The sequence below is a fragment of the Balaenoptera ricei genome, chromosome 3, assembly GCF_028023285.1.
Source record: "Balaenoptera ricei isolate mBalRic1 chromosome 3, mBalRic1.hap2, whole genome shotgun sequence".
NCBI classification, from domain to species: Eukaryota; Metazoa; Chordata; class Mammalia; order Artiodactyla; family Balaenopteridae; genus Balaenoptera; species Balaenoptera ricei.
The window spans coordinates 116,657,701-116,685,483 of record NC_082641.1 but is presented as its reverse complement, the minus strand read 5'-3'; the positions used below and the strand labels follow the sequence as shown (position 1 = coordinate 116,685,483).

Sequence of the window (27,783 nt, the reverse complement as noted above, 5' to 3'; positions counted from 1 at the left end):
CATTTAACAGGTTATTTAAATACTGTCAGCCCATCTGAATCAGTTCAGGGAGCACCTAGAAAAACTCTCAATCTACACCCTTCCCCATCCACTCTGGGTAAGAAAAGGAGTTTTGAAATTTCTACTTTTTCTAGTAGACAGAATGGATCTTTTTAAAAAATTAAAATAGAGTACCACACATATTCATGTTCTCATCTTCCTTACTAATTCAAGTGTGCCCTGCTGCTATTCAAAAACACTCCAAAGAGAGGCACTTACTTCCTGATTACACATTCAAATAAATGCATAACATGCATTTCAACTTGGAATCACTTTCTTAAGAAATTAACTAGTAGCAACCACATTTCTACATCATGGTTGAAGTCATGCCAAAGTCAAAAATTCAATACCTAAGATAACTTCCTTAGCTACACTGTACAAATATATTAAGGCAGGAATATTACCCATTGTATCTTAAAAGTATTATTATCCTGGTCAGTGATATTATTTTTGTGAGTTTAACAAGATAGACTTAAAAAAAAAAAAAGGAAGCAATTTCAAAATGACAGGAAACATTAGAATTTAATAACTTCATTCTCCTTTCCTCACTTCCAAGCTGGCTACACCAGAACCCAAGTATTTGCAAAGTAGCATATGCTCACACAAGGGTAGTGATCCAGAAGCAGACAGCACCCCTGACACATCCCAAGTCAAAGAAAATGTAGCCTCCAGCCTAGAGACTTACAGTTTAAGTCAGACAGACAACTTTAAGACACAAAACACCCAGATGACAGCCAGTTAATGACTTTTTGGAATTTATATTTTGCTTTTCCTGCTCAAGTTAAATGAAGAACAACAGAAAACGGATTAAATAGTGAGAGTGGAGGAAGAGGAGTCAATAATGAGCAAGTTTTAAATTAATCACAGTCCTCAGGAACATATGAAGGGTAGGAATTGGAGTGGGAGCACTTCTAACAACAGATACAGCCATCACGGGATCACACGAAAAGAGACATCCACAAAAATAAGCAGCGAAAACAGGATGAAAAATCTACCAAAATAGCAAGGGGAAAAGGCAGGATAACAGATGAGAAGCCAGAACTTAAAGCAAGAGTATGAGAAAAATCAGATGATTTCTTGTTAGATTTAATGAAGAAAGTGATTACACTAATCTGAAAACCTAATTAACTTAAACTTAATCGTTTTCAAAACGTTAAATGTTTCTCTGCTATTGCTCTTCCATAGCATAATTAACACTTTTTGAAACCCATACTCAATATTCCAGGGTAGGAATACTTGTCATTTTTTTTCCTGTGAAAAATTAAAGAACCCATATATAAGATCAAGCTCATGATTCCAACATGAATAAAACCACACTAACAAGACCAGACAAATTAAAATGCAGTCTCACACACCCACACAAAGCTCCTCAAAGCTATGTTTCAAGTCTTCACATCATGAACTTAGCAAACCCAGATTTCGCTGTCTCCTGTCTACCTCTCAAATCCTACTCGAAACACTCACTGACAGCTGCTTTGTCCTGATCACATCTGTCTTCTAACATCTATCTTGCAGGCTGACTATATTAGATGTGGGTATACCAGTCTGAAGCTGTCAACATCTGCACTGGACAGGAGACCAATTTTCACCTCCTTCAATCTGACTCTAGTCAGTTGCCACGGAGAAAATTATGCCTCAAGAGCCTGATAGCTTGTGCTCAATATTCTTTTGTCAGGGAGAAAATACATCATTATTTTCCTTAAAACTGCCTTGCCAAGATTTACAATGAAAAAAAAAATATATATATATATATATATATATATACACACACACACACACACACATATATACACACCACAAAAACATGTACACACACACACATATATATGCATGCACACACACCTCTCCATATGTATATACTATTTTCTCCCTGTATACAAATCATTCAAACTATAACAAGGAAGAAGGCCTCTACGTCCTCAATTTCACTGCACAATTACTGAGATAAATAAAAGACTGTCTCTTAATATCAATTTAAAACCCTCACTGCCTATTCCTTCTTTATAACAATGTCCTTAAAAGACCATCAGTTTTATCTGACTATGTAATTCTGTACTTTCAAGATTTAAAAAAAGCTGAGAAGATATTTGTGCAACAAGTCCATTAATGAGTATGCTCACCAACAAACTGTAACTGCTAAGATCAGACAGATCTCAGCAAACTCAATAGTTTTAACTCTATTGTTTTAGAACACCAATATATACTGCTTTCTTGCTCAAAAAGTTACAAGACACTTTCTACAGAAAAGATGGTTCTTATAACAACTGAAACTTAGTACTGAACAACATTGATTGCTCTCAATAAGCTGAAGTCCTACTTCTACTCAAGAACAATGGGCTTGCATTATAATCAAAGTTTACCTGAAATGGAATACTTTAATGATCCCAAAGCCAGAACTTGAAAAGAAAAGCCTCCAAAGAAATCTTAAGACAAATACTGCCTGACATAAACAGACATGAAAGGTGGGAAACTATAAGCCAAACATTAAAATGCTGCTTTCTATTTACTTGTCAAGGATACTTAGTAAAAGGATTTACTCTATTTTTACCTTCTATCCATTTGGGGAGATGGGGTATGTAGGTATTACTATTAACTGTTTTTCCAATATTGGAAAGGAGGCCACAGTGAATTATCCAGATGTTTTCATGTTGTCCACCATGTGAATAACAGCACATACATGAGAGATGACTGGGTGTGGTTAGTAGTATGGCAGTCATGGAACAAAAATCAAACCACACGGTCTGGGAGGCAGTAAAAGTCACTGGATTTAGCTGCAATCTTTGCTCTTTTCAACTGAACTCAACCACCTTTTCCAGGACTACCATAAATCAGGTCCCACCATTAAAATCATTACAGACACACACAATCATGTCTTGATTCTCCAACTCCAAGTTAATACTACCTCTGCATACCAACAGATTAGTGATGAGAAACCTAAAAGATTAGCACCTCTGGTTCAATAAGCCAAGTCACAATTTTTGAATACCTGGCATAATTCCAATCAATAAGAAAAATAACAGGGATTCAACAAATCAACAAAGGAGCACTAATGTTTATAGATACTTATCACTGCCCTAGGGGCTCTCACAAGCACCAACATGTTTCAGATACAGTCATAAACAAACACGAAAAAATGGTCAACATCAATTACTCCAAATAATGCAAATTTTTAAAAAAGAAAGTAGCATTTTACACCCCTAAAGATAGTAAAAAATTTTAATGGACTATCCCATTTCTTGTCAAGAAGGATAATTTCCTTCCATTAAACATCATATTATTATATCCCTTGTTCCCTAGGAGAATTCTCCACCATTCTTTGTGTCCTGGGGTGAATATGTGATCCACACTGGCTAATCAATCTCCTCTGGAGATAGAAACTGGTTTAGAGCCGAGCATGACCAAAGCAAAGCTAATCAGTCCCCTCCATGACTAAGATATAAACACTAAGAAAGAAAAGTTTTATCTGCTGGGATGACAAAACTAGGATGACCACCTCAAACTAGAGGTGGGCACCTTGTCCAATATGTATATATGAAAACAGAGGTAAACAAATACATGGAGGCAAGTGATGAAAGAAGCTTCACATCCATTCAGTCAAGTCAGACTGGCCATGCCTGAACTCAGGATCTACTCCTGGAATTCCCAATTACTAAGACCCATTAACTCCCTTTTTGCTTAAACAAGTTTGAGTTGAATTTTTGTAACTTGTAATAGGTGAGGTTATATGAACACTAAGCAAACTAGATAGACAGACAGATAGATAGATAGATAGATAGATATAACCCTACTGGAGAACTATTTAGGACTACATTTTTAAAGTCCTAAAATCTATGTCCCTGAGGAAACTTTCTGAATGGTAGTTACATGAGTATACATATATGTAAAACTTCTTCAATCTGTACACCAATTTGTGTACTTTGCTGTATATAATATAAATTATACTCTAATTTTTTAAAAAAAGATCTGTGCCCCTATATTCCTACTCCAGGAAATACATCTTAAAGATATAATTTTTTTAAAAGGGAAAACATTATATATACATGGTATTCACTCACTACAGCATTATTTATATCAAAAACATAAAAATAACCTCTAAGTCTAATAATAGGGAAATGATGCAATAGAAAGTACATAGTTTAGTTTTTCTTAAATAAATTTATTTATTTATTTTTGGCTGCATTGGGTCTTTGTCGCTGCGCCCGGGCTTTCTCTAGTTGTGGTGAGCAGGGGCTACTCTTTGTTGCAGTGCACAGGCTTCTCACTGCGGTGGCTTCTCTTGTTGCGGAGCATGGGCTCTAGGTGCGCGGGCTTCAGTAGTTATGGCACGCGGGCTCAGTAGTAGTGGCTCACGGGCTTAGCTGCTCCACAGCATGGGGGATCTTCCCGGGCCAGGGATCAAACCCATGTTCCCTTCATTGGCAGGCAGATTCTTAACCATTGCGCCACCAGGAAGTCCCAGAAAGTACGTACTTTTAAAGATAATAAATTCCAAGGTTATACTAAATCATAAAAAAATGCCTGTAATTAGTGTTAAATTTTTTTAAAGAAAATAGTAAAATGATATCAAAGCTAGGAATAAAACTAGGGTAAAATGCATATGCGTGTAGCCAAGGACTTGAAAAGAAACACAAAACTAAATAAATATAAAATACTATTTATAATAATTCAAAAAATAAAATAATGTAAACTAATAAAACATATAGAGGATATATATATTATATATATACATGGTGCTAAGCACTAATGAAAGAAATAAAAAAAGATCTAAATTGATGGAAACATATTTTGTTCATAGAAGACTCAATATAGTAAAAATATCAACTCTCCCCATATTGATTACAAGTTTAATGTAATTCCTACCAAAATCGCAGCTTTTTTGTAGACATAGACAAAATTATCTAAAATTTATATGGAAAAGCAATAAAAACTAGAATAGCTAAAACAATTTAGAAAGAGAATAAAGGGGGAGGAATCACTCTACCCAATTCTAAGACTTATAGCTACAGCAATAAAGACTGTGTGAACATTGGCAGAGGGACAGACACATAGATAATACAACAGAACAGAGAACCCAGAAATAATCCCACACAAGTACAGGTGACTGATTTTTAACAGGGTGCAAAAGCAATTCAATGAAGGAAAGACAGTCTTTTCAACAAACGATACAGGAACAACTGGATGTTCACAAGGGAAAAAAGAACTCAACCTAAACCTCACATTTTATACAAAACTAACCCAAAATGAGTCTGAGAGCTAAACGTAAAACATAAAACTTCATGAGCTAACATAAAGTTTGTTAAAGAATTCTTAGACGTGACACCAAAAGCACGATCCAAGGGCTTCCCTGGTGGCGCAGTGGTAAAGAATCCGCCTGCCAATGCAGGGGACATGGGTTCGAGCCCTGGCCCAGGAAGATCCCACATGCCGTGGAGCAACTAAGCCTGTGCGCCACAACTACTGAGCCCACGTGCCACAACTACTGAAGCCCACACGCCTAGAGCCTGTGCTCCACAACAAGAGAAGCCACCGCAACATGAAGCCCAAGCACTGCAACAAAGAGTAGCCCCCGCCCGCCACAACTAGAGAAAGCCCACGTGCAGCAACAAAGACCCAACGCAGCCAAAAATAAATTTTTTTTTAAAAAAAAGCACAATCCACTCGGCCTTAGCGCCATCTTCGGAGAAACCTCCGCGCCATGAGAGCGAAGTGGAGGAAGAAGCGAATGCGCAGGCTGAAGCGCAAAAGAAGAAAGATGAGGCAGAGGTCCAAGTAAACTTGTACACCCATGGAAGCCACAGGAGCAGAAACAAGGGAAGGCAGAGGACAGGGACGCTGGTACAAATTGTTGGACTGCTTGCCTACTGTCTAGAACTTGTCTCAGTGGATCTGGAACATCGATGGCCATTCTGATCACCTCGACCGCCTTTGAGAGACCCACCTTACTCGTATCAAAACGGTCCCTTTTGGTCCTTTGCCCTGGACCTTTGACATACTGGACTAGTTCTATTCTCAGTTGTGGCTGAATGTAACATGTAACAATAAATCATCTCTTTTGCTGTCTTAGCTGAAGACAAAAAAAAAAAAAAAGCACAATCCATAAATGGGGGGGATATCAATAAACTGGACTTCATCAAAATTAAAAACTATGCAAAAGACCTGTTAAGAGGATGAAAAGACAAGCTACATCCACACCATGGAGTACTCACAGACAAACTACTGACAGACACACCTACTTGGATGGCTCTCAAGGGCAACATGTTGAGTGGAAAAAAAAAAAAAAAAGCCAATTTCAAAAGGTCATATATTCATATACAGTATATTATACTGTATGATTCCACTTATACAATATTCTGGGAATGACAGAATTAGAGATGGAGACAGATTAGTTGCCAAGGGCTAGGGATGGTGGGGAATATAAGCAACATGGGTATGACTATAAGGGGTAGCATGAGGGAGAGCTTTGTGGTGATGGAATAGTTCTGTATCTTGACTGCAGAGATGGTTACACAAATCTTCACAGGTGATAAAACCAGAGAATTACTGTGCCAGTGTCAGTTTCCTGGAGTTGATACTATACTATAGTTCCATAAAATGTAACCATTGGGGGAAACTGGGTAAAGGTATACTGCACTGCTCTGTACTATCTTTGCAAATTCCTGTGAATCAAAATAAAAAGTTAAAAAAAAATAATCTGTTAGTTGACTTTTTAGTAGTGTAAATAAACACTGAAGCAAATAATGTAATGGAATTTTTTTCAACTTGATGGAAAACTGCACACCAGAATCTTAGAATGGCTCTAAACTGAGGAGCGTATGCTAATTTTAGGTAATTCACCTGGAGTTTTTAGTAGCACACACTGCCTCAATATATACCCTAAGTGATTCAAGTCTGAAGAAAATATTGTAATTTTTCACATACCAGGTCCCTTAGTTTTATCTATAAAGAAAATTAGCCATTTACCAGAGGCCAAGCTGGCAGTAAACCTGCTTGACAACTGGCCAACTCTCCCTTTCCATGGTCTGTTGCAGCAGTCCTGTCCTTAATAGCACCATCTCACCGCCCACCACCTTGATGGTTTCCTGACTGTTGGTCTGGCCTCCAGGCTCTCCCCCAACCACTTTAAAGCTTCCTGCACACACCTGAGAAACTAATCTCCCCCAAACACCACTTTTTTTCCTATTCTGTGTTGCCCAGATGGCAGAAATTCTTAAAACAGGAACAAAGTTAAGGAGACATATTTCAGTTTAATTTAAGAAGAAAAAAGCTTTAAAAATAAACACAAGGCTGGAAAAAGCTGCTTCCAGAGGTAGCAAGTCCTGAGTCACTACATATATTTAAATATATGGGAACCTGAACCTGGGAGACCTGTTCCAGCCACAGAACCCTCTAATCCTGTATCATTTCCCAGACAGTGCTCCCTTCTTCACCTGGCATTCCAAGCCACCCTCTAAAATCTAGCTTCCAAGCTTTCTTATCCAACCTCTCCTCCCAGCACTCCTCTCCAGTCAGAACCCTCACTGTTCCTCACCCACATCTTGCTCTGTCTGCTGGTTTTCTTACCTGAATGACTTTTTCCCCTCCCTTCTTTCACCTTTCAAGATCCACTACTGCACCTATAGGAAGCTTTTCTAATCCCATGCTTACCTCCTAGTCCACTCCATTCTTTGCATGACACTCATGCTATTATTAATTTACATTTCCATATGTCCTGATTATAAGCTCCAAGATGAAACAGGAAAAACAGCCTCCTGTCTGTCTGCCTTTTTTTTTTTTTGGCCGCGCCGCTCTGCATGCAGGATCTTAGTTCCCTGACCAGGGATTGAAACTAGGCCCCCTACAGCAGGGGTCCCCAAACCCCAGGCCACGGACAGGTGCGGCGGACTGTTAGGAACCGGGCCGCACAGCAGGAGGTGCAAAGGAGGTGCGGGCAAGGGAGCGAAGCTTCATCTGCCTGCTCCCCATCGCTCGCATTACCACCTGAACCATCCCCGCCCCCATCCGTGGAAAAATTGTCCTCCACAAAATGGGCCCCTGGTGCCAAAAAGGTTGGGGACCGCTGCAGTGGAAGCACTGAGTCCTAACCACTGGACTGCCAGGGAATTCCTGAAGACAGTCTCTCTGCATCAGAGACCACACATGGTCACCCAGCCCCTTCCCCACTCTGGTCTCTCTAAACACAACAAGCTTCTTCCCAGGAAATCCACTGTTGCGCAGTACACCAATCATTGGCCCCTTTACCGAACAGAGTATCATTAGAAGCCGTGCGGGAATACATAAAGGTGCACCTCAGATTCTGGGGCCTTCTCCTCCCTCCTCCACCCAGAAATGCCCAAGAGCTGTAGGGAAGAAGTCACTGATGCAGCAGCAAGTCTCTGTTCTTGGCCTTTGAGATCTAACTGTGAATTGTAACTAATGGATTAAAACACCCTGTTCTAGTAGAAACTATTCCTCATCAGTCAACTTCCAATTTACCATCACTGGTCCTCCTTTTTTAATGTCTCCCCCTTTTCAAACAAGTTTCATTTAGGCTTTCCCATCTCTGTCCCTTGGATGTCTCCTAATCAGTTAAGGGCCCTCTTTTGCTCATCAGAGCCCTATTCAAGGACTCATGAATACTCTTTTCCAGGTATCGTTAATCAATATATGGGCTTCCCTGGTGGCGGAGTGGTTAAGAATCCACCTGCCAATGCAGGGGACGTGGGTTCGAGCCCTGGTCCGGGAAGATCCCACATGCCGCAGAGCAACTAAGCCCGCGAGCCACAACTACTGAGCCCACGTACCACAACTACTGGAACCTGCGCGCCTAGAGCCCATGCTCCGCAACAACAGAAGCCACTGAAATGAGAAGCACACACACCGCAACGAAGAGTAGCTCCCGCTCACCACAACTAGAGAAAGCCGTGTGCAGCAACGAAGATGCAACGTGACCAAAAATAAATAAATTAAATAAATTTTTTTTAAAAATCAATATATGTATAAGGAATGAATGCTAATGGGTATGAGATTTCTTTTGGGGGCAATGAAAATGTTCTGGAATTAAATAATGGTGACAGCTGCACAATTCTGTGAATATACTAAAAACCACTGAATCATATACATTTTAAAAGGGTGAATTTTATGTTAAGTGAATTATTATCTCAATTTCTTTTTTTTTAAGGTAAGATTCTCCACCAGTATCCCTGCATTGACATTTGGCAGTGGGGAGGAAACTCACCTTAATTTTTGGAAAGAGCCATTGCTCACATAATTCTTGGAGAACATAGTCAATTACCTTCCTCAAACACTTAAGTGCCTATCATAGAACAGGCACCATGATAGCTGCCCAGAGAACAGTCACCAGACCAGCACAGAACCTACCCTGCTGGAGCCTAGAGAGGGGAAGACAACCAATTATTTAATTATCATTATGCTAAGAGCTAGGAAGAAAAAGTATAAAGTAAGAATGACCTAATCAGGGAGGGGAACATGGGGGGTGGGCAGGGTCCCAAAAAAGCACATCTCTATGAGGCACATGTATGCCTCAGCCCATATAAGGTAGTTAACAACTAGTTTGGGCTGACTAGCAGTACAATGAAATCCCTAGATCACAGGGGTTTGGAGGCCATGCAATTGATAATTGGCTCCCATCCACGACAGGAGACTCACCTGGTCTTGAGGTAAAGTGACCCTGCATTTATGTATGTGAATGTTTTACCAACTGACAGTGTTATGATAACGTTTTAGTGTACTCACAAATGTTTGTGTTTATTATTCATGTAATCAGGGGCAAATACAAAAAGAAAATTAAGTTATGCTGAAAAACTGCATGCATTCAAGTCTCTGGTTATTAATTATGACTGCACAGAAAGCACAGGGCTTGTACAAACTCAAAGATATAGAAGGTCCAATTTTTGGCTCAAAAGCATTATAAGTACCTAAATCAATTATTTATTTGAAAACAGTAAGCTCATATCTTTAACCCTAGATCAGAGGTCAGCTAACTACAGCCTGTGGGTCAAATCTGGCCAACTCCCTGTTTTTATAAACAAGTTTTCCTTGGAATACAGCCATGCCCATTTGTTTATGTACTGAATAGCTGCTTTCCCAACACAACTGCAGAACTCAATAGTGTCAAGAAAGACCTTATCGCCAATAAGGTCTAAAATACTTACTACTTGAACTTTACCCAAAAAAAAAAAAAAAAAAAAAAAATGCCAACTTGTACTAGGCAAAAGTAGCCCACATTAATTTGGAACGAAATAATCTTTTTATACATCCTTTAGGGACTTCCCTGGTGGTGCAGTGGTTAGGAATCCGCCTGCCAGTGCAGGGGACACGGGTTCGAACCCTGGTCCGGGAGGATCCCACATGCCGCAGATCAACTAAGCCTGTGCGCCACAACTACTGAGTCTGCGCTCTAGAGCCCGTGAGCTACAACTACTGAGCCCGCGTGCCACAACTAATGAAGTGCACGCACCTAGAGCCCACTCTGCAACAAGAGAAGTCACTGCAATGAGAAGCCCGAGCGCCACAATGAAGAGTAGCCCTGCTCGCCGCAATGAAGAGTAGCCCTGCTCGCTGCAACTAGAGAAAGCCCATGACCAGCAACAAAGACCCAACGCAGCCAAAAATAAATAAATAAAAATAAATAAATATACATCCTTTATAAGTGTTTCAGTGGGTAAGCAACAGACTTAAAATGCAAAGGATTCTAACTCTGCTTCATTAGTCAATCTGCTATGGAGTGCTAGATAAATCATAATTACTCTACATTTTATATGCCAGTAAAATTCAGAGCAGTTAGGTCAGAGTTTTGCATAAGTGCTCAGGACCACTGAAAGCGGGCCCGGGAAAGGTTTTTGCATGAATTATCTTTCCCTACCCAATAAATTACCCCAAAATTTGGTTGCTTGAAATAAATATTTATTATCTCCCCAAGTTTTCTGTGGGTCAGGAATTCAGGGTTGGTTGGGGCTGCCATCACCTGAAACTTCACTGTAGCTGGGGGATGTGCTTCCAAGGCAGCTTACTTACATGCTTGGCAAATTGGTACAGGAGACATCAGTTCCTCTCCACAAGACCTCCTGAGTGTCCTTGTGTAACATAGCAGCCAGCTTCCCCCAGAGTGAATAACCCATGAGAAAGAGATAAGAGGATACAACACTCTTTTTATGACTTTGCTTCGAAAGTAAATAGTGTAACTTCCTCATCACATTCTATTCTTTATAGAACCAAGAGTCTCTAAGTACAACACACATTCAAGAGAATCAAAGTTAGACGCCACTTTCTAAACAGAGAGGTGTCAAAGAATCTGCAGATATATTAACATCACTTCAGGGTTTCAAATGATGAGTAAACAGCTTCAACAACATAACCAACAAGGTTTGGTTGACTAAAGAATCTGTGCTTAACCATTCCCATACCACGTATTTTCTACTTATGATAGGAGAGAGGCTGCATCACCATTTGTTAACAATCACCAGAGAAAAAAGTAAGCCAACAGAAAAAAGGCAAGGCACTTCAGCCTTTCACATCTGATACAGTAACGATCATGACAGGCAGTTATATATTTGCTTTAGTTTTACTTTTGTTTTGTTTTGTCTTCCTGCAAGGAGAAGGAAAATTATGGTGACTAAATCATGAATAGATCAAAAATAATTGCAAAGCTGGACTGGGACGAACAAGTATTTATGAGTCAGAGCCACATAAAAGATTTTCTCAGATATAAACAAAAAAAACAAAGAAACAGAAATTTAGATATGCATTCATAATGGGGGGGTGCTTGGGGAGAGTGTATTATACCATGATTGCTACAGATTTGTATCAGAGTAACTTCTGAAACAAGGAACATATACAGTGGAAAAAAAAGTTTCTTGCAATAATTAAGCTTTATTTTGAAAATAAATGTCTTAGTCACTAGACAATGAACACTTGACCAAATTCACCTGTTAAGACTGTGAGTTTCATTAGAGGAGGCAAGAAGGCCTAGGAAACAAAACTTTCTGAGGTCTATGAAGTAACAGCATCCTGATTTCCTCAACAGGAAGCTCAAAAATTGTCCTGAATTGGAAAATTAAACCACTTTAAAATAAATTCATTAAAAACCCACTCTACCAAGTTGATAGTGTCCCGCCAAAATTCAAGTCCACCCAGAACCTGTGAATGTGGCCTTATTTAGATATAGGGTCTTTGCAGATATAACCAAATTAAGATGAGGTCATACTGGGTGGACCCTAAATCAGTCACTAATGTCCTTATAAGAGGTAACTTTGCAACACAGAGATACATGGGAGAATAAATACCATGTGACAAAAAAAGCCAGATATTGAAGTGATGCGTCTATAAGCCAAGGAATGACAAGGATTGCCAGCAACAAACAGAAGCCAGGAAAGAACATGGAACAGATTCTTCATCTGAGGCCCCAAGAAAAAATCAACCCTGCTGACGCCTTGATTTCAGATATCGGGCCTCCAGAACTTCAAAAAAAAATTTCTGTTGTTCTAAGCTACCAAGTTTGTAGTAATTTATTATGGCAGCCAGAGAAAACTAACACATCCACCTAGCTAGTATTATGGAACTTAAGTAATCTCATCATTTGCAGTATTAGAAATATTTATTCGCAAACTCAGAACAATGGGAGATAGCATCTCCATTTAATGCACTGCTCTTTTTGGGTACTGTCACAGGGATGAATTTGACTTAAGATTCCAAGGGACTATGTACATTGCTGTCAGCCATCAGAGAGCCACTGAGGTTCTCCCAAAAGCCAGTAAAGCACATGCACAGAGCAGGAGGTCAGTTCACCTTAGATGATATCCAACAGCCGTAAAAAAACCTATGTCTTTGTTGAAGTCCTCCTGCTGGACCAGAAGTTTAACACAAAACTGCAGGTTTCAAGAAGTTAATCGTCCAGATTTAAAGTCCTCTTATCTAGATAACCAATACATGTATATGTATAACTGAATCACTTTACTGTACACCTGAAACTAATACAACACTGTTAATCAACTATATTCCAATATAAAATAAAAAAATTTTTTAAATAAAGTCCTCTTATATCGTGCTTATTACATCATAGTGATGACAGTTTTTCTAATAGTAACTACTGATAAGCTGTGGGTTACAATTTCACTTTTTACTACTTCTGAGTTTCCCAAAAAAAATGTTTCCCTTAAGCTCACATTTAAATTATTTTAAACTCAAGCCAGTGCAAATATGCATGGCTGATTTAACATACCAGTCTGACAGAATGAAGCAGTTTCTAGTGTATTTTCAGAATGGCTGGACATTTTTCCATTTTATCACCCTTACATCTTCAGCACAAACTAAGAGCTATTACATAGGATAAAAGATAAACTTCTGCCCCATTTATTTCCTATCAAATTGTGCTATAACATTTCTAAGACTCAGCTATTATTTGGAACACCCAAGAGAACTGGATTCAGATTCTCCAAAAAAGACGTTCCTTTGTTAATCTCTCCTGATTAAAGCTTAAGCCAGTACAACTTAATACATCTCCACTAAGTGAACATTCATAGTTACTTGAGCAACTGGCAAGCATGTAAGAATGAAAATACTGACCACAAAAAGTCACCTTCAAGGATTATTTTTCTAGAAAGGCCTGCCCCTCTCTATATAAAAAGCAATATTGACCTACCTTGTTTTCGAACATCTTCTACAGCAGCCACAAGCTCCTCCTTGAGAAACTGACTCTCCTTTGCAATTTTATCCCCCTTCTCCAAGAAATTCTCAGTTGCCTGTTCAACAGATGCAGCCAAAACATGGGCCTTCTTAGAACGACCTCTCTTCTTATTAGAGGGCCCCTTGCTATTGGTGTTTACCAGGGTTGTAACCTAAAAGTTTCATTTTTGAAAATTAAATTGTAGTCAATTAAAATTAAAAAAAAAAAAAAAACAGAACGACTAACATCTTTAAAGGTAGCAAGAATAAATTATTCATAATAAAATGAAACATCACACTTATGAGATTCCATTAAGCATTAACAAATAACATACAACTCTCTCCATATTTAAGATATTCAGGAATGATACTCTATTTAGTTTCCAAAATAATTTAGCTATCTCAATGTGTAAGCTAAGAAATATAATGAATATTTTAATTCCTCAAACATGATCATTAGGTTTTTAAGCTTCATTTTACAAATTAAAAACTGGTAACAAACAAGTTACATGTCTCTACTGCATGTCATCAAGAAGGTTAGAAAGAGGTTAACAATGAATTTATTAGATCTGCCTGGAGGTCACATTTTTCCATGTTTTCAACCTGTGCAAAATGTTTTAAGATAACTTGCTTCTGAAATCTTTTCAGTTTATTCACATAAATCGCAATTAATTAGGAAAGGCCCTTAATAAAGAAAGGAACAATTGCCCAAAGCTGCCTACTGTGATGGTGTTTTAAGTCCCAGACATTAACCATCATTAACGCATATAATAATGACGATCTGTATAGGTTGAAGATGACTAAACATTTATTAGTGTAACGCGGTCCACGGAAGACCTAACTGAGAGCTGCAGTAGACGGGCTCCAAGAAGGTAAATATTCTCAAGTATTACCACACACTCTACTTACTTACTTACTTATTTATAATACTAGTTTATATTTATGAGCTAGAATGGAGTTTTTTAAAAAGACAGCACATGCCATTACATCTCATTTTCGTGCTCGCACGGTATCTGTCTGTCTGTCTGTCTCTCTCTCTCTCACACACACACACCCAGGAGTAAAATGTGCCAAAACACTAAAAGTGCATAGCTAGTTGCTAACAGTTAATGAAATGTCATCACACTGTGATATCCGTACTTGTAACAAAACATACCAAACCTACACCCTCAAGTTAAATGACCTGTTAATCAATCCTAGACAACAAAAGGTGTGTTAAGCAGGGTGAAGAGGCTTAACAGTCAAGGATACGAATCCTATCTTTTTTGGAAATACTTTTAAGTATTAGTCACACTACATACCACTAGCCCCTATTACTGCCAATAAGACTGAAAAAATGGCAGCAAATGTGTTTCTAAAGGGCTAAATGAAGCCACACATCAATATTTAACTATTAGTGGAGCCAAACTGTCTCATTACTATCAGTCTAAACTCAACCACTGAAATTAAGGCTTTGAACTAAATAACCTTGCCTTGTGTTTATTACCCGGGCCTATTGCTATGGAACCATGTTACAACAACTATGTATTTGTTTGCAGATTCTTACCTGGGTAACAAGAGGCTCCAACAGTCTTTCAACTGCCAGAGTCCTGATCTCTAGACTTTTGGGGTCCCATTTGAAGTTTATGTTGCCTGCGTGGACAGCAGTCATTTCTGAAAGAGAAAAAGACAAAGTCAGGCAAGTATCAAACACAAACATGAAACATATAACAAATCTTCTCCTACTTAAGGACTTTTATACCAGGAAAGCTACAATCACCACAAGATGAAAAAAATTCTTACCAGCCTGCACGTGAGGGCCCATAATTCTTACAACCTCTTACACTTAAGATTTCGAGTTTACAAACATTAGGACTACCGTAAGAGGGCATTCCCAAACACACAGAGCTTTTCCCTTTCGGCTTCTCTGGCACCAAAACACTTCTACCTCCAGTTTTTCCACACTGACTTAGAATTAGGATGAAAAGCTAAAGTGACAGAAGACTAATACAGAAGATTCTGGTTTTTCTTATTCCAAAATATTTATAATACACTATTATCTAAAAGGTAAACCTCACTTCAATGTTTGATGGATTCTTAGAGAATATCTTGTCTTACTGTATTAAAACATAATGCTTAAGCCTACTGCCCTCTGCACCTACAGCTATTATCACTTGTAGCCAGAAGAAATTTCAAGTCACACTTAGTCAACTATCACTGTATCAGTGTCAAGGTAAACCTCCATTAGACAGAGGCTTTAAGACTAAGGGAAAAGACTTCAGCCAAAATACCAAGCAGTTGGTGTTTGTTTCTAAAAGTAGTGCCTCAAAGATTAAAGAAAAACCAGAAAACCAGGTGAGACATGTAGTTGAGGTAAACACTAAAACTTTCCAGACAACAAACTGTTCATAGAACTATAAAACCTTAAAAGGCTGCATTTTTGTGAACAAGAAATTCTACCCCTCAATTTTTATTCTAAGGCAAAAATTAAGGTACATGTAAAAACTTGGATACAATGATGTTCACATCAGCACTGTATACAATCATTAAAAACTGGAAGCTACCTAAATTTCAAACAACAGATCACTGAATAAATCACACAACCAACCACACAAGGGGATACTGTGTTACTCTTAAAAAACTATACTGACAAAATTTAGAAAAAAACAAAAATTAGTGTTCTCACTGCCCAGGTATTTCTATTAAATACTATTTCCTTTAAAAAAAAAAGGTTTATTACAGGTCTGATATATCCTATTGTGCAGAAAGCAAGGAAAGACACAAAGACTAACAAGATCATATCAAAAAGATACAAGAACCAAGGGCTCCATTGGCTAAATTCACAAGTTGAGTATCAAGAAGAATAAATGATGACTGTAACTGCCTATTAGATAGCTATCCTATGACCACAGGGATCCTCAAAAGAAAGGGGGTGGGAAGAGAATTTCTGTACCATAAATGTAGAATAGAATTAGAAAATGACCATTTTGCAAACCCCAGTGTGATAACTGATTCAAACACGGATTATCAATGAATGTTAACACCATTAGGTGATAGGCTTTTGGGGAATAGGGTATTTGTAAGGTGCCAAAGTATCACCTGAACAGGTTACTTACTAATTACAAAGGGGGCAAGATATACCTTTACAATGTTGAGATCTAATAATCATCCCCTTAAATAACTAAACTTAGTATTGCTAATAATGCAACTCTGATAGTATATGCCTAACATAATGAAATATGAAGTGCCCTACGTTTCCTAAAAAGTATTCTTAATGAAAAATAAGTTTTAAATGTTTTTCAAGAGCCTCTGTATTACTATAAACTGAGCAAAGTTAGCTGTGCAACAGCAAAATTAAAACTAAATGTTTAATCTGAGTCTAATGAAGCCTCTGCACAGGGATTCTAAACCTTTTTCAATGTACGGATCCCTTTAGCAGTCTAGTAAAGCCTATAGACTAATGTTGTCCAATAGAAATATGATTGATACAAGTCACCTACGTAATTTAAATTTTTCTAGTAGCCGTGTTAAAAAAGTAAAAAGAAACTGATGAAATTAATTTCAATAATATATTTTATTTAAAACAGTATATCTAAAATATTATCGTTTAGTTATGTCATCAGTTTTTTTTAATTAGAGATGTTTACATAAGTACTAAGTGTTGGAAATCTGGGATGTGTTTTACACTTAAGGCACATTTAAATTCAGACAAGCCACACTTCAAGGGCTCAATAGCCATATGTGGCTAGTGGCTTCAGTACTGCACAGGGTAGCTATAGACCCTTTCTCAGAACTTTTTTTAAATGCATGAAATACAATTCAAAGGATTACCAAGGAAACACATATACTGAAATTTAGCTATAAAAATACTTCACAAATGTGTGATGCAGTAATATATACGCTCTTAATTAACATATTAAATAAGATGTCAAGGGACTTCCCTGGCGGTGCAGTGGTTAAGAATCTGCCTGCCAATGCAGGGGACACGGGTTCGAGCCCTGGTCCAGGAAGATCCCACATGCCGTGGAGCAACTAAGCCCGTGCACCACAACTACTGAGCCCGCACTCTAGAACCTGCGAGCCACAACTACTGAGCCCGTGTGCCACAACTACTGAAGCCTGTGCGCCTAGAGCCCCTGCTCTGCAACAAGAGAAGCCACCGCAATGAGAAGCCCGTACACTGCAACAAAGAGTAGCCCCCGCTCGCCGCAACTAGAGAAAGCCCGCGCACAGCAAGGAAGACCCAACGCAGCCAAAAAAATAAATAAATAATTTTTTTAAAAAAATGTCAAGAAGTCTGATAACTACTTCAAAGTAATAATGAACACGCACTTTTTCAAAATACATTACAATTGCTGCACATATGAAAAGCACTGAGATTCCTACTAGTGGGACAAAGTTAGAGGTTCAACTGAAAACTGGAGTTGGTTTTCTATTGTTAATAATAGAAGGAAATGCTAAATTCCTATTAATAATAACAACAAAGACAAAATTTTTCCAATTCAAATTCAGTGCAGGTTAAGAAACCCTAACCTAGACTGTATTGCAAGTTTATATAGAAGTATAGAAGTATAGAAATTTATAGGGGATACAGATGCATGTTAAACAACACCATGAGGTAACAGACAAATCCAGAATGTAAGGCATCCTACAAGACAACAGGATCTTAACTCGTCAAAAAGTCAATATGGGGGGTGTGGGGAGTATTTTAGACTAAAAGGCTCAGGAGACCTAAGAATCTAATGCAATACCTGTATATTGTTTGGATCCCAGTTTGAAACAAAAAGCTATTAAGAAGACATTTGCAGGAAAATTGGTAAATTTTTAATATTAAATGTTAGATTATATTATGGCATTAATGCTCAATTTCATAGATGTGATAATGAATTGTGGCTATATAGAAAAAGTACTATTTTTAGGAGATGCATGTTGAAATATCTAGGGGTGAAATGTCAAGATGACTGCAACTTTCAAATTCAGCTAAAGTAAAAATACATACACAGAGAGACCAAGGAATTATGAAAAAATATTCATAAATGTTAAATTAGATGGAAGACATGTAGTGTGTGGCTGGGTGTGTATACCTGAAATTTCTCATTTTAAAAATGGGGAAAATGTAGAGGTTTATGAGAAAATGTTCAAAATACATACTACTGAAGACGGAAAGGGGATTTTGAAAACAATATGAAGTATAACTGCAGGGGAATATATAAACCAAAATATTAACAATGATGTTACCTCTAAGATTTGGGGATTATGAGTGGTTTTAACATTCTTTTTTATAATTGTATTTTCTGATTTTATAAAATTACAGGTATTTAGAAAGTTGTTTTTGTAATGAAAAAAAGCAGAATCTTTATTTTACAAATTGTAAGGACAATATAATCAAAAGGCAGGCTTGATCATCACTTAATCACTTTGAACTTGTTTCCTCATTTATAAAATAAAACTATCATTTACTTTTTAGAAAAAGACTATCAGGGACTTCCCTGGTGGTCGAGTGGTAAAGAATCCACCTTCTTTACCTGTATGCAGGGCACACAGGTTCGACCCCTGTCGGGGAACTAAGATCCCACATGCCACGGGGCAACTAAGCCCACGCGCCACAACTACTGAGCTCTCGCGTCTCAACTAGAGAGCCTGAGTGCCACAAACTACAGAGCCCACACCCTCTGGAGCCCGTGCACCACAGCTAGAGAGAAGCCTGCGAGCCACAACGAAAGATCCTGCATGCCTCAACAAAGATCCAGTGTGCTGCAACTAAGACCCGACGCAGCCAAAAAAATAAAGAAAAATAATAATAATACCCGATGCAGCCAAAAAAATAAAGAAAAGAAAAATAATAATAAAGAAAAAAGACTATCATTATCTTTAGATGGCTTTTGTGAACATTAAATTAAATAAAACAGACTGTGATCCACTGAATGAGTCCACGATAATATGAACAAAAGAGAAGAAAAGTTCCTCCGTAATAGGAAATTAACGAATAGAGAAGGAATAACATATTTACAAAAATCACCATTTAGGAAACATCACAATAATATTCAGGCAAGAATTATCAAAGAATGCTAAAGCAAACAGATGAAAAGTTTACTAAGAAACTGAGTACTTACATAGTCTCATAGTAACTCCCAACAGATTACTGATTACCAAGGGGGAAATATAACATTGCAGTACAGAAACCTGGCAAACACCACCTTAGCCAAGTGACAAAAATTAACATCCCTAATAATGGGACAAATGGACATCATGTACCCCCTGGTACAATGCACTGAGAAGGATACAGCATCACCTTCTGTGGTATTTCCTACCAATATTACATAACCTCAATCTTGTCATGAGGAAACATCAGACAAACTCAAAGTGATGGATATTCTACAGAATAACTAGCTATACAGTCCTCAAAAATGTCAAGGTAGTACTAGAGAATGGACTTGAGGATATGGGGAGGGGGTGGGGTGAGATGTGACAGGGTGAGAGAGTGTCATGGACATATATACACTACCAAATGTAAAACAGATAGCTAGTGGGAAGCAGCCGCATAGCACAGGGAGATCAGCTCGGTGCTTTGTGACCACCTAGAGGGGTGGGATGGGGAGGGTGGGAGGGAGGGAGATGCAAGAGGGAAGAGATATGGGAACATATGTATATGTATAACTGATTCACTTTGTTATAAAGCAGAAGCTAACACACCATTGTAAGGCAATTATACTTCAATAAAGATGTTTAAAAAAAAAAATGTCAAGGTAGGAAAAAACAAAGATAGGCTGAGAAATTCTTCCAAATTAAAAGAGGCTAAAAAAGACATGAAAACTAAATGCAGTCATTCTGGACTGAAAATTGTATTAGGAGGAAAAAAAAATTGAGACAACTGATAAAATTTGAGCAGGGACTCTGAAATAGATAATAAATAGTAATGTATCAATGTTAAATTTTCAAATTCCCATCATTATATTGTAGCTATGTCCTTGTGACATGTAATGGGAATGATGTCTGCAACTTACTCTCATATGGTTTAGAAAAAAACTAATGTATTAAATATATGCATATATACAGAGAAGAATGGAAAATAGGAGGAAGAGTGGGAAGGAGAAGAAAAGGAGGGAGAGAGGAGAAAGATAAGGAACAGAGGGAAATTGAAGGGAAAAATGAGAGACAGGATGGAGAGAGGGAGGGGTAGCAGGAGAGAAGAGAAGGGAGGAGGAGCAGAGGGGAAGGAGAAGGTAGGAGGAGAGGGAGAGGACAGGGAGAGAACAAGGAGGGGGGAGGGGGGAGAGGAGAGGAGAGGAGAGAGAGACGTCTTGAAATGTGGCTAGTGTAGCTGAGAATTGACTATCTTTATTTTATTTCATTTTAATGTTAAATAGCCACCAGTGACTACCTTATGGGACAGCACAGTTCTAAACCCTCTACAGAAAGCAACATCAGACATCTAAATCCTATATTTGAATAATGACCAGGACAAGGTAGAACTGCGCGTGTCTGTGACCAGTACACTCCTAACAACTTTAGTATAAAAAATATCTGTTTGTATCCTCTCCCATAAATGTATGCTTGAGGCACAAATAGGTAGACTCCTTTAGATATAGCTGAAAATATTACTGGAGGCATCATCTAAAAATTCTAGAATCGCTGAAGATGGAATGCCAAAAGGAATGTGGATTTGCTTAATCTGGTAACACAGAATGCCCATTTCCAGGGAATCTGTTTCATTTCAAGTGGGCAAATTTGCTCTCTACACTCATATTATGTCAAGCCTATACTTTGGTTTTTAAAGGTTATTTGCCCACTAAACATCAGCCCAAGTCAGTAAACCCTAGGAGATGGGAGTCCTTTAGATTGCTACAGGACTGACAACAGCTCAAGCAAATGTCATCAAATGTCAAAGATAAGACATTTCAGAAGGAATGATTTTTCCCCATGGATCCCACATTTCTGTATCCTAGCATTCCAGCCACTGCATCAACACAAAACAGAAAATCTTTCAAAGGTTGCAGAGGGAAGGAGTCAAAAGACAACTTAAGCGAAGCTAGCTGCAAGAAGACATGTGGTCACATTTGGATTTTAATTATTAAACAAGTACAACATACAACAATTCACTTTCCCAAAGAAATACACCCTTTCATTTTTTTCTTGAAATAAAAAGCCTTCTTGAAAGGAGCCCAGGGAAAAGCACTTAGCCTAACCCCTGCCTGAGGAAAGGTACCTGGCCTGAGGACTTGATTACTTTTGAAAACCAGCAAATCAAGGTCCAAACACCATACACGTGCATTCTTATGGTTTTAGAATCCATTGCTCGGGCCCGATGAGCAAAACTGGAGACCAGGATGAGAGTCCTGAGCTGAGAGAGAGACAAGGTCTCAGGCCACAGGGAAGTTGCCAAGGAGAAGGAAAGCTGTTTGGAGGTAACTCAAAGAGGGAGCAAGCTGCCCAAGGTGAGCCTGGGAAGACTGGATCAATCCAGTAACAGGGAAAAAGGCTTCAGACACTTGGAGAAAAATTAGGACTGCCTTAGAGAAAGAACAAGAGTCCCCTGATGATCTGTACACATGTTGATAATAAAAATTTTTAAATTCTCAAAAAAAGTCTTTTTGGTCTTTTGTTTTCCCAATTACAAAATAATTTCACTTTCTTATTAACTGGAAAAAAATGCAGTGTAAGCACAATAATGAACTGCAAACGACCCTGACCTCTCTGGGTCTGGGGAGACCCACTAGGGAGTGGTAAATGGGAAAAGCATGTGCCCAGCTTCCCATGAGCTCCAGGCAATCTTTATCATGCACACCTTTAGTTAGCAGATCAATTTTTTAAGACATCCAAACTTGCAGATTTTTACATTAAATCTCCCAACTTGAATGTTAGAAACTTGTTCCAAAAGATTTTACCACTGTATGGGACAAACACTCATATCTGAGTACTATGTTTGCCCTGTTGGTCAACACTTTGCAATCACTAAACAAGATTCTCCCCTGAAGTCCTTTCTGATTCCACATCCCAGAACTCCACATCCTCTTTAAGTACTGTCTCTGAGGAGGCAGGTGTTAAGGCAAAGGACTCAATCACTCACTTCCATTGAGAAACTTGAAATATACTGACACTTGAAAACTGAGAACCCATTCAGTGTGTTTTCAAGTCTTTCAATAACCATGATGGAAGCAGACTGCCTTGTGAGGAGGCATCTTTAATCAAAGGCCCCTCCAAGAGTGACACCAAATGTTATTAAACTATACTACAGAATCAAGTTATGCTTTTGGTGACCCCAACCCTAAAAGGATTTCAAAGAGCAGAGGTAGAACTTTTAAAAATCTAATGAAGGGCTTCCCTGGTGGCGCAGTGGTTAAGAATCCGCCTGCCAATGCAGGGGACACGGGTTCGAGCCCTGGTCCGGGAAGATCCCACATGGCTGTGGAGCAACTAAGCCCGTGCACCACAACTACTGAGCCTGTGTTCTAGAGCCCAAGAGCCACAAATGCTGAAGCCCATGTGCCTGGAGCCCATGATCTGCAACAAGAGAAGCCACCGCAATGAGAAGCCTGCGCACCGCAACGAAGAGTAGCCCCCGCTCACCACAACTAGAGAAAGCCCACGTGCAGCAACGAAGACCCAACGCAGCCAAAAATAAATAAATTAAATAAATAAATTTAAAAAAAAGAATACTGACCTTTTCAAAGTTTAAAAAAAAATAAAAATAAAAAAATAAAAAATAAAATCTAATGAAAATACGTTCTCTGGAAAGAACATGGCTCCTGGAACCAGCTTTGTCACTTATTTATTCTCTGACCTTGGACAAGTGACCTCACCTTTCTGGATCCTCAGTTTTCTCATCTATAAAATGAAAGGGGTTGAATTCTAAGCTCCATGTCCTTCCAGCTCTGAAATTCTAGTATTCCTTTCATTTAAATGGTCTCTCAGTAGTCTCTAAACTGTTTCATTAAACGTAATTGATTTTTCCAGGTTTAGCCTGTGGTATTCCTACCTGTATTTTAAAGTTTTAACGTGATAACTATGCTTATGCTTCTTTATAAGCCTTAAGTTGCTGGCAAGGTACTTTATGCAAAGATGCTTTATGCAGAGCAGACACAGTATTAGCTGAATTAAATTTATGCAATCTGATTTTAAAATATTTACAAGCCTACCAAGACAAAGCTCCTGCCTCAATCTTAGTCATAGCTTCTGCTTCTCTACAATTAATGGCATTGTTTAGAGTAACTAAACAAATAACTTTTAAAATCTTGGCAATTTCTAGTTTTCCAATTAACTTACAGAGCACTCCTTCACAAGATCTATTACAAAACCTACTAGAGCTAGCCAACCTTAATGAATTACAGCAACCTTAGGTTTTTCCAGAAGGGATCATGCTTAGTGGAACGAAATAAAAAAAACTGTAGTTACTCAGTCTTCATTACCTTATAAATAGCAATCCTGGCTATAACGCAAAAGTTCACTATAAATTCAGAAAGGGGCAGAGATGGTAGGCATTTGACTAGCAATCTTCATGACAGAAAGAGAAATGGAGAAGCAACAAGCAGAAAATAAAAGCATAGTTCCATCAGAACCAAGGAGGCTGATTGTTGGCAAACTGCCTCAGTCGTGCAAAGAGCTATATACCTTCTCCAGAAATATTAAATGTTCATTTACAACAGAATGGCCACATTATTCTTAAAATGTGTCTGCTCCAAAGCTTTAGAATATCCGCACCTAGCTACTAAATGCCAATTTTTTTTTAAACAGCAAGGTTAAGTTAATGCAATGTTAGAATGGTTCATTTAAATGCAAATCAGGAAATTTAGAAATTAAAGTACCCACAGTAACGTTAACTGTCACAGTGCACAAGATATAGGGCTGTGGATTACTCAGGGCAGTCGTAGGGATGCCAGGTTGCATCTGCATTAAACAGAGTTAACACAGCTGTTGGAATCTCAACTCTCAAATCTCCCGGTTACTGTCAAAAAAAAAAAAGGTAACCTTTAAAATTAAGACTCACTCCAGGGACTTCCCTGGTAGCACAGTGGTTAAGAATCTGCCTGCCAATGCAGGGGACACAGGTTTGAGCCCTGGTCCAGGAAGATCCCACATACTGCAGAGCAACTAAGCCCATGCGCCACAACTACCGAACCTGCACTCGAGAGCCCACAAGCCACAACTGAGCCCGCGTGCTGCAGTTACTGAAGCCCTTGCGCCTAGAGCCGGTGTTCCGCAATAAGAGAAGCCACCGCAATGAGAAGCCTGCACACCGCAAGGAAGAGTAGCCCCCGCTCTCTGCAACTAGAGAAAGCCTGTGCGCAGCAACGAAGACCCAATGCAGCCAAAAAGTTAAAATAATAATAGACTCACTCCAACACCTATTTTACAAAATCCACCCCCAAGCTTGTCACTTTCTCCTAAAATGTAAACGAGTTGGGAATTGGGGGAAGAGGGCCAAGGAGAGATAAGAAAATAAGAAGTATAAAAGCACAGGTTCAGACTTCCCTGGTGGCGCAGTGGTTAAGAATCCGCCTGCCAATGCAGGGGACACGGGTTCGAGCCCTGGTGCGGGAAGATCCCATATGCCGCAGAGCAACTAAGCCCGCAAGCCACAACTACTGAGCCCACGTGCCACAACTACACAAGCCCACGTGCCTAGAGCCCGTGCTCTGCAATAAGAGAGGCCACTGCAATGAGAAGCCTGCACACCGCAACAAAGAGTAGCCCCCGCTCACCACAACTAGAGAAAGCCCATGCGCAGCAACGAAGACCCAATGCAGCCAAAAATAAAATAAATAAATTTATATAGTAAAAAAAGCACAGGTTCATGTAAACAAAAAGAAAACCTGTTCCCCTCCCTCCACCACAAAAAAAAGCAGTCTCTTTCTAATCACAAGTACAATATCATTGTCCAAAAACAAAATGCTTAGCCTTGGTCAAACCTGAGAGCCAAAACATAATCAGAGTAAAAAGTTTCCATATACGGCAGAATACTGGATTACATAAACCAGTGATCAACTCATATACAAATACATTTTATATCAAGCACTTATATGGCACATAGTACAAGCTGTCACTCCTCTTCCAGGTATATACAGATCTATAAGAAAAAAGACACTCGGCTAGATCTTTATTATTTTTTTAAGATTATAATTATTATGATTACTTTTATTATTAGAATTTTTTAATTATAATTATTTTTAATCATAATAAAACATACTATCACTCTCATTTTGTTTCTTACCTTTTCTAGAGTACCAAAGGCAATGTGGAGGGACTTCCCTGGCAGTCCAGTGGTTAAGAATCTGCCTTTCAATGCAGGGGACTCGGGTTCCATCCCTGGTCGGGGAACTAAGATCCCACATACCGCGGGGCAACTAAGCCCGCGAGCTCCAGAGCCCGTGTGCCACAACTAGAGAGAAGCCCACGCGCCCCAACGAAAGATCCCACAAGCTGCAACTAAGACCCGACGCAGCCAAATAAATATTTAAAAAAAAAAAAAAAGGCAATGGGGAAACACAGGGAACAACTGAATGAAAGAACTTCCATGCCACAAGCATTAGGAGACACAATGATTACCAAGAGCACTAAGCAAAGGACAAAAGGTAAACCTAAAAAAACAATGTTCAGTCCACCATTTAGCCATTCAATCAGCAAATATTTTAGTGCCTTCTCTGTATAGACACTATTTGCGACCAAAAATTCTGCCTTCATGAAACTACGCTGTAGTAACAGTATAAATAAGTAAACAAATAAGACAATATCTGTGCTAGAAAGAAAATTAAGCAGGGTAATGGTAATGAAATTAGGTAGGGTCCTTCCAGGGCCTTTCTGTCTGGGTAACTCTTGAGCTGAAATCTGAAAGTCAAGGAAGAGCCAATCAAGTGAATTATTTGGGGGAAGAGCGCTGCAGGCAGAGGTAACAGAGACAAGGCAGCATTTCCCAGGGCTTAGAGAAAGAGGTGGCCAATGTGGCTGGAGCACAGAGCAAGAAGAGGTGAGAGAGATCAAGTGAAGGAAAAAACAAAAACAAGCTCCAGAGCTGCTGAAGTAACTGCAGTGTGGTCTGGATATCTATGTTCGTTTACTTAGCTTCCACTCGACATGGTTGAGACCATCAACAAAGGAAGTGTTTAAGAGAAAATTGCACTAAGCCCTCTAACAGGCAACTGATTATGGATACACAGGAAGTCCCTGTTTCCATAAGAAACTGGATGACTCTGGTCTGAAAAACAAAGATGAAACCAGCATGTGGACTGGAAGCACAAGAGAAAAGAGACAAAGGGGAAAAGAGGGTTTTGTTTTACAACAATGGGACTAAAAGGCAGAGAAACTTCTCACACAGCTGAGAAGTATGCAGGAAGAAGACAACTGTACTTTCCTTGGAGAGCCAGGAGAAAAGATGCCCGAACTTAACTAGAGTCTAGGAAGTTACCCAGACTGAGTGAGAAAGCAAGAAAGAACTGTCTCTAAAACTTGTAGTATATACCTTTGATGACCTAGTTTGTCATTCACTTGTCAATGACTGACCAATTACCACATTCTGGGGATCCTGCTAGGTGCCAGGAACACAAAGACTAATTAGAAATCCCTACCAGATCATCACAGCAATTAATTATTAAGTACAAAAGGAAAAAGTTGCCTTTAAATGGAACAATCTGGCAGATGCCACTTAATCACAAGTGTTTAAACTTAGCATCACCACCAGTAGAACAATCTGTCATTCATTTCAATGCCCTGAGAAAGGTACATCATCACACATGTACTGTTCCTGCCAAAAGTGGCAACAATAAGACAAATCCAAACTGTGGACATTCTATAAAACTGGCTTAAACTCTTCAAAAGTGTCAATGTCATGGGGGAAAAAAAGACTGAAAATCAAAACTAAAGAGATACAGGGGGCTTCCCTGGTGGTCCAATGGTTAAGACTTCACGCTCCCAATGCAGGGGGCCCGGGTTCGATCCCTGGTCAGGGAACTAGATCCCGTATGCCACAACTAAAAAGACCCCGCATGCCACAACTAAAAAGACCCTGCGTGCTGCAACAAAGATCCCGCATGCCGCAACTAAGACCCTGCGCAGCCAAATAAATAAATATATTTAAAAAAAGAATATAATTTGAAAAAAAAAAAAAAACTAAAG

At 38.9% G+C, this 27,783-nt stretch overlaps 1 protein-coding gene across 1 annotated transcript in view; it reads right to left on the bottom strand.

Moving 5' to 3' along the window:
* Positions 1-27,783, bottom strand: part of CTNNA1 (catenin alpha 1) — a 188,116-nt gene that overhangs the window by 144,555 nt on the left and 15,778 nt on the right. The window contains exons 2-3 of the mRNA XM_059917194.1: positions 15,245-15,351; positions 13,676-13,871 (exon numbers count right to left, since the gene is read on the bottom strand). Coding sequence (XP_059773177.1) covers positions 13,676-13,871; positions 15,245-15,349 — 301 coding nt within the window. The 5' untranslated portion in view covers positions 15,350-15,351. The remainder of the gene's footprint in view (positions 1-13,675; positions 13,872-15,244; positions 15,352-27,783) is intronic.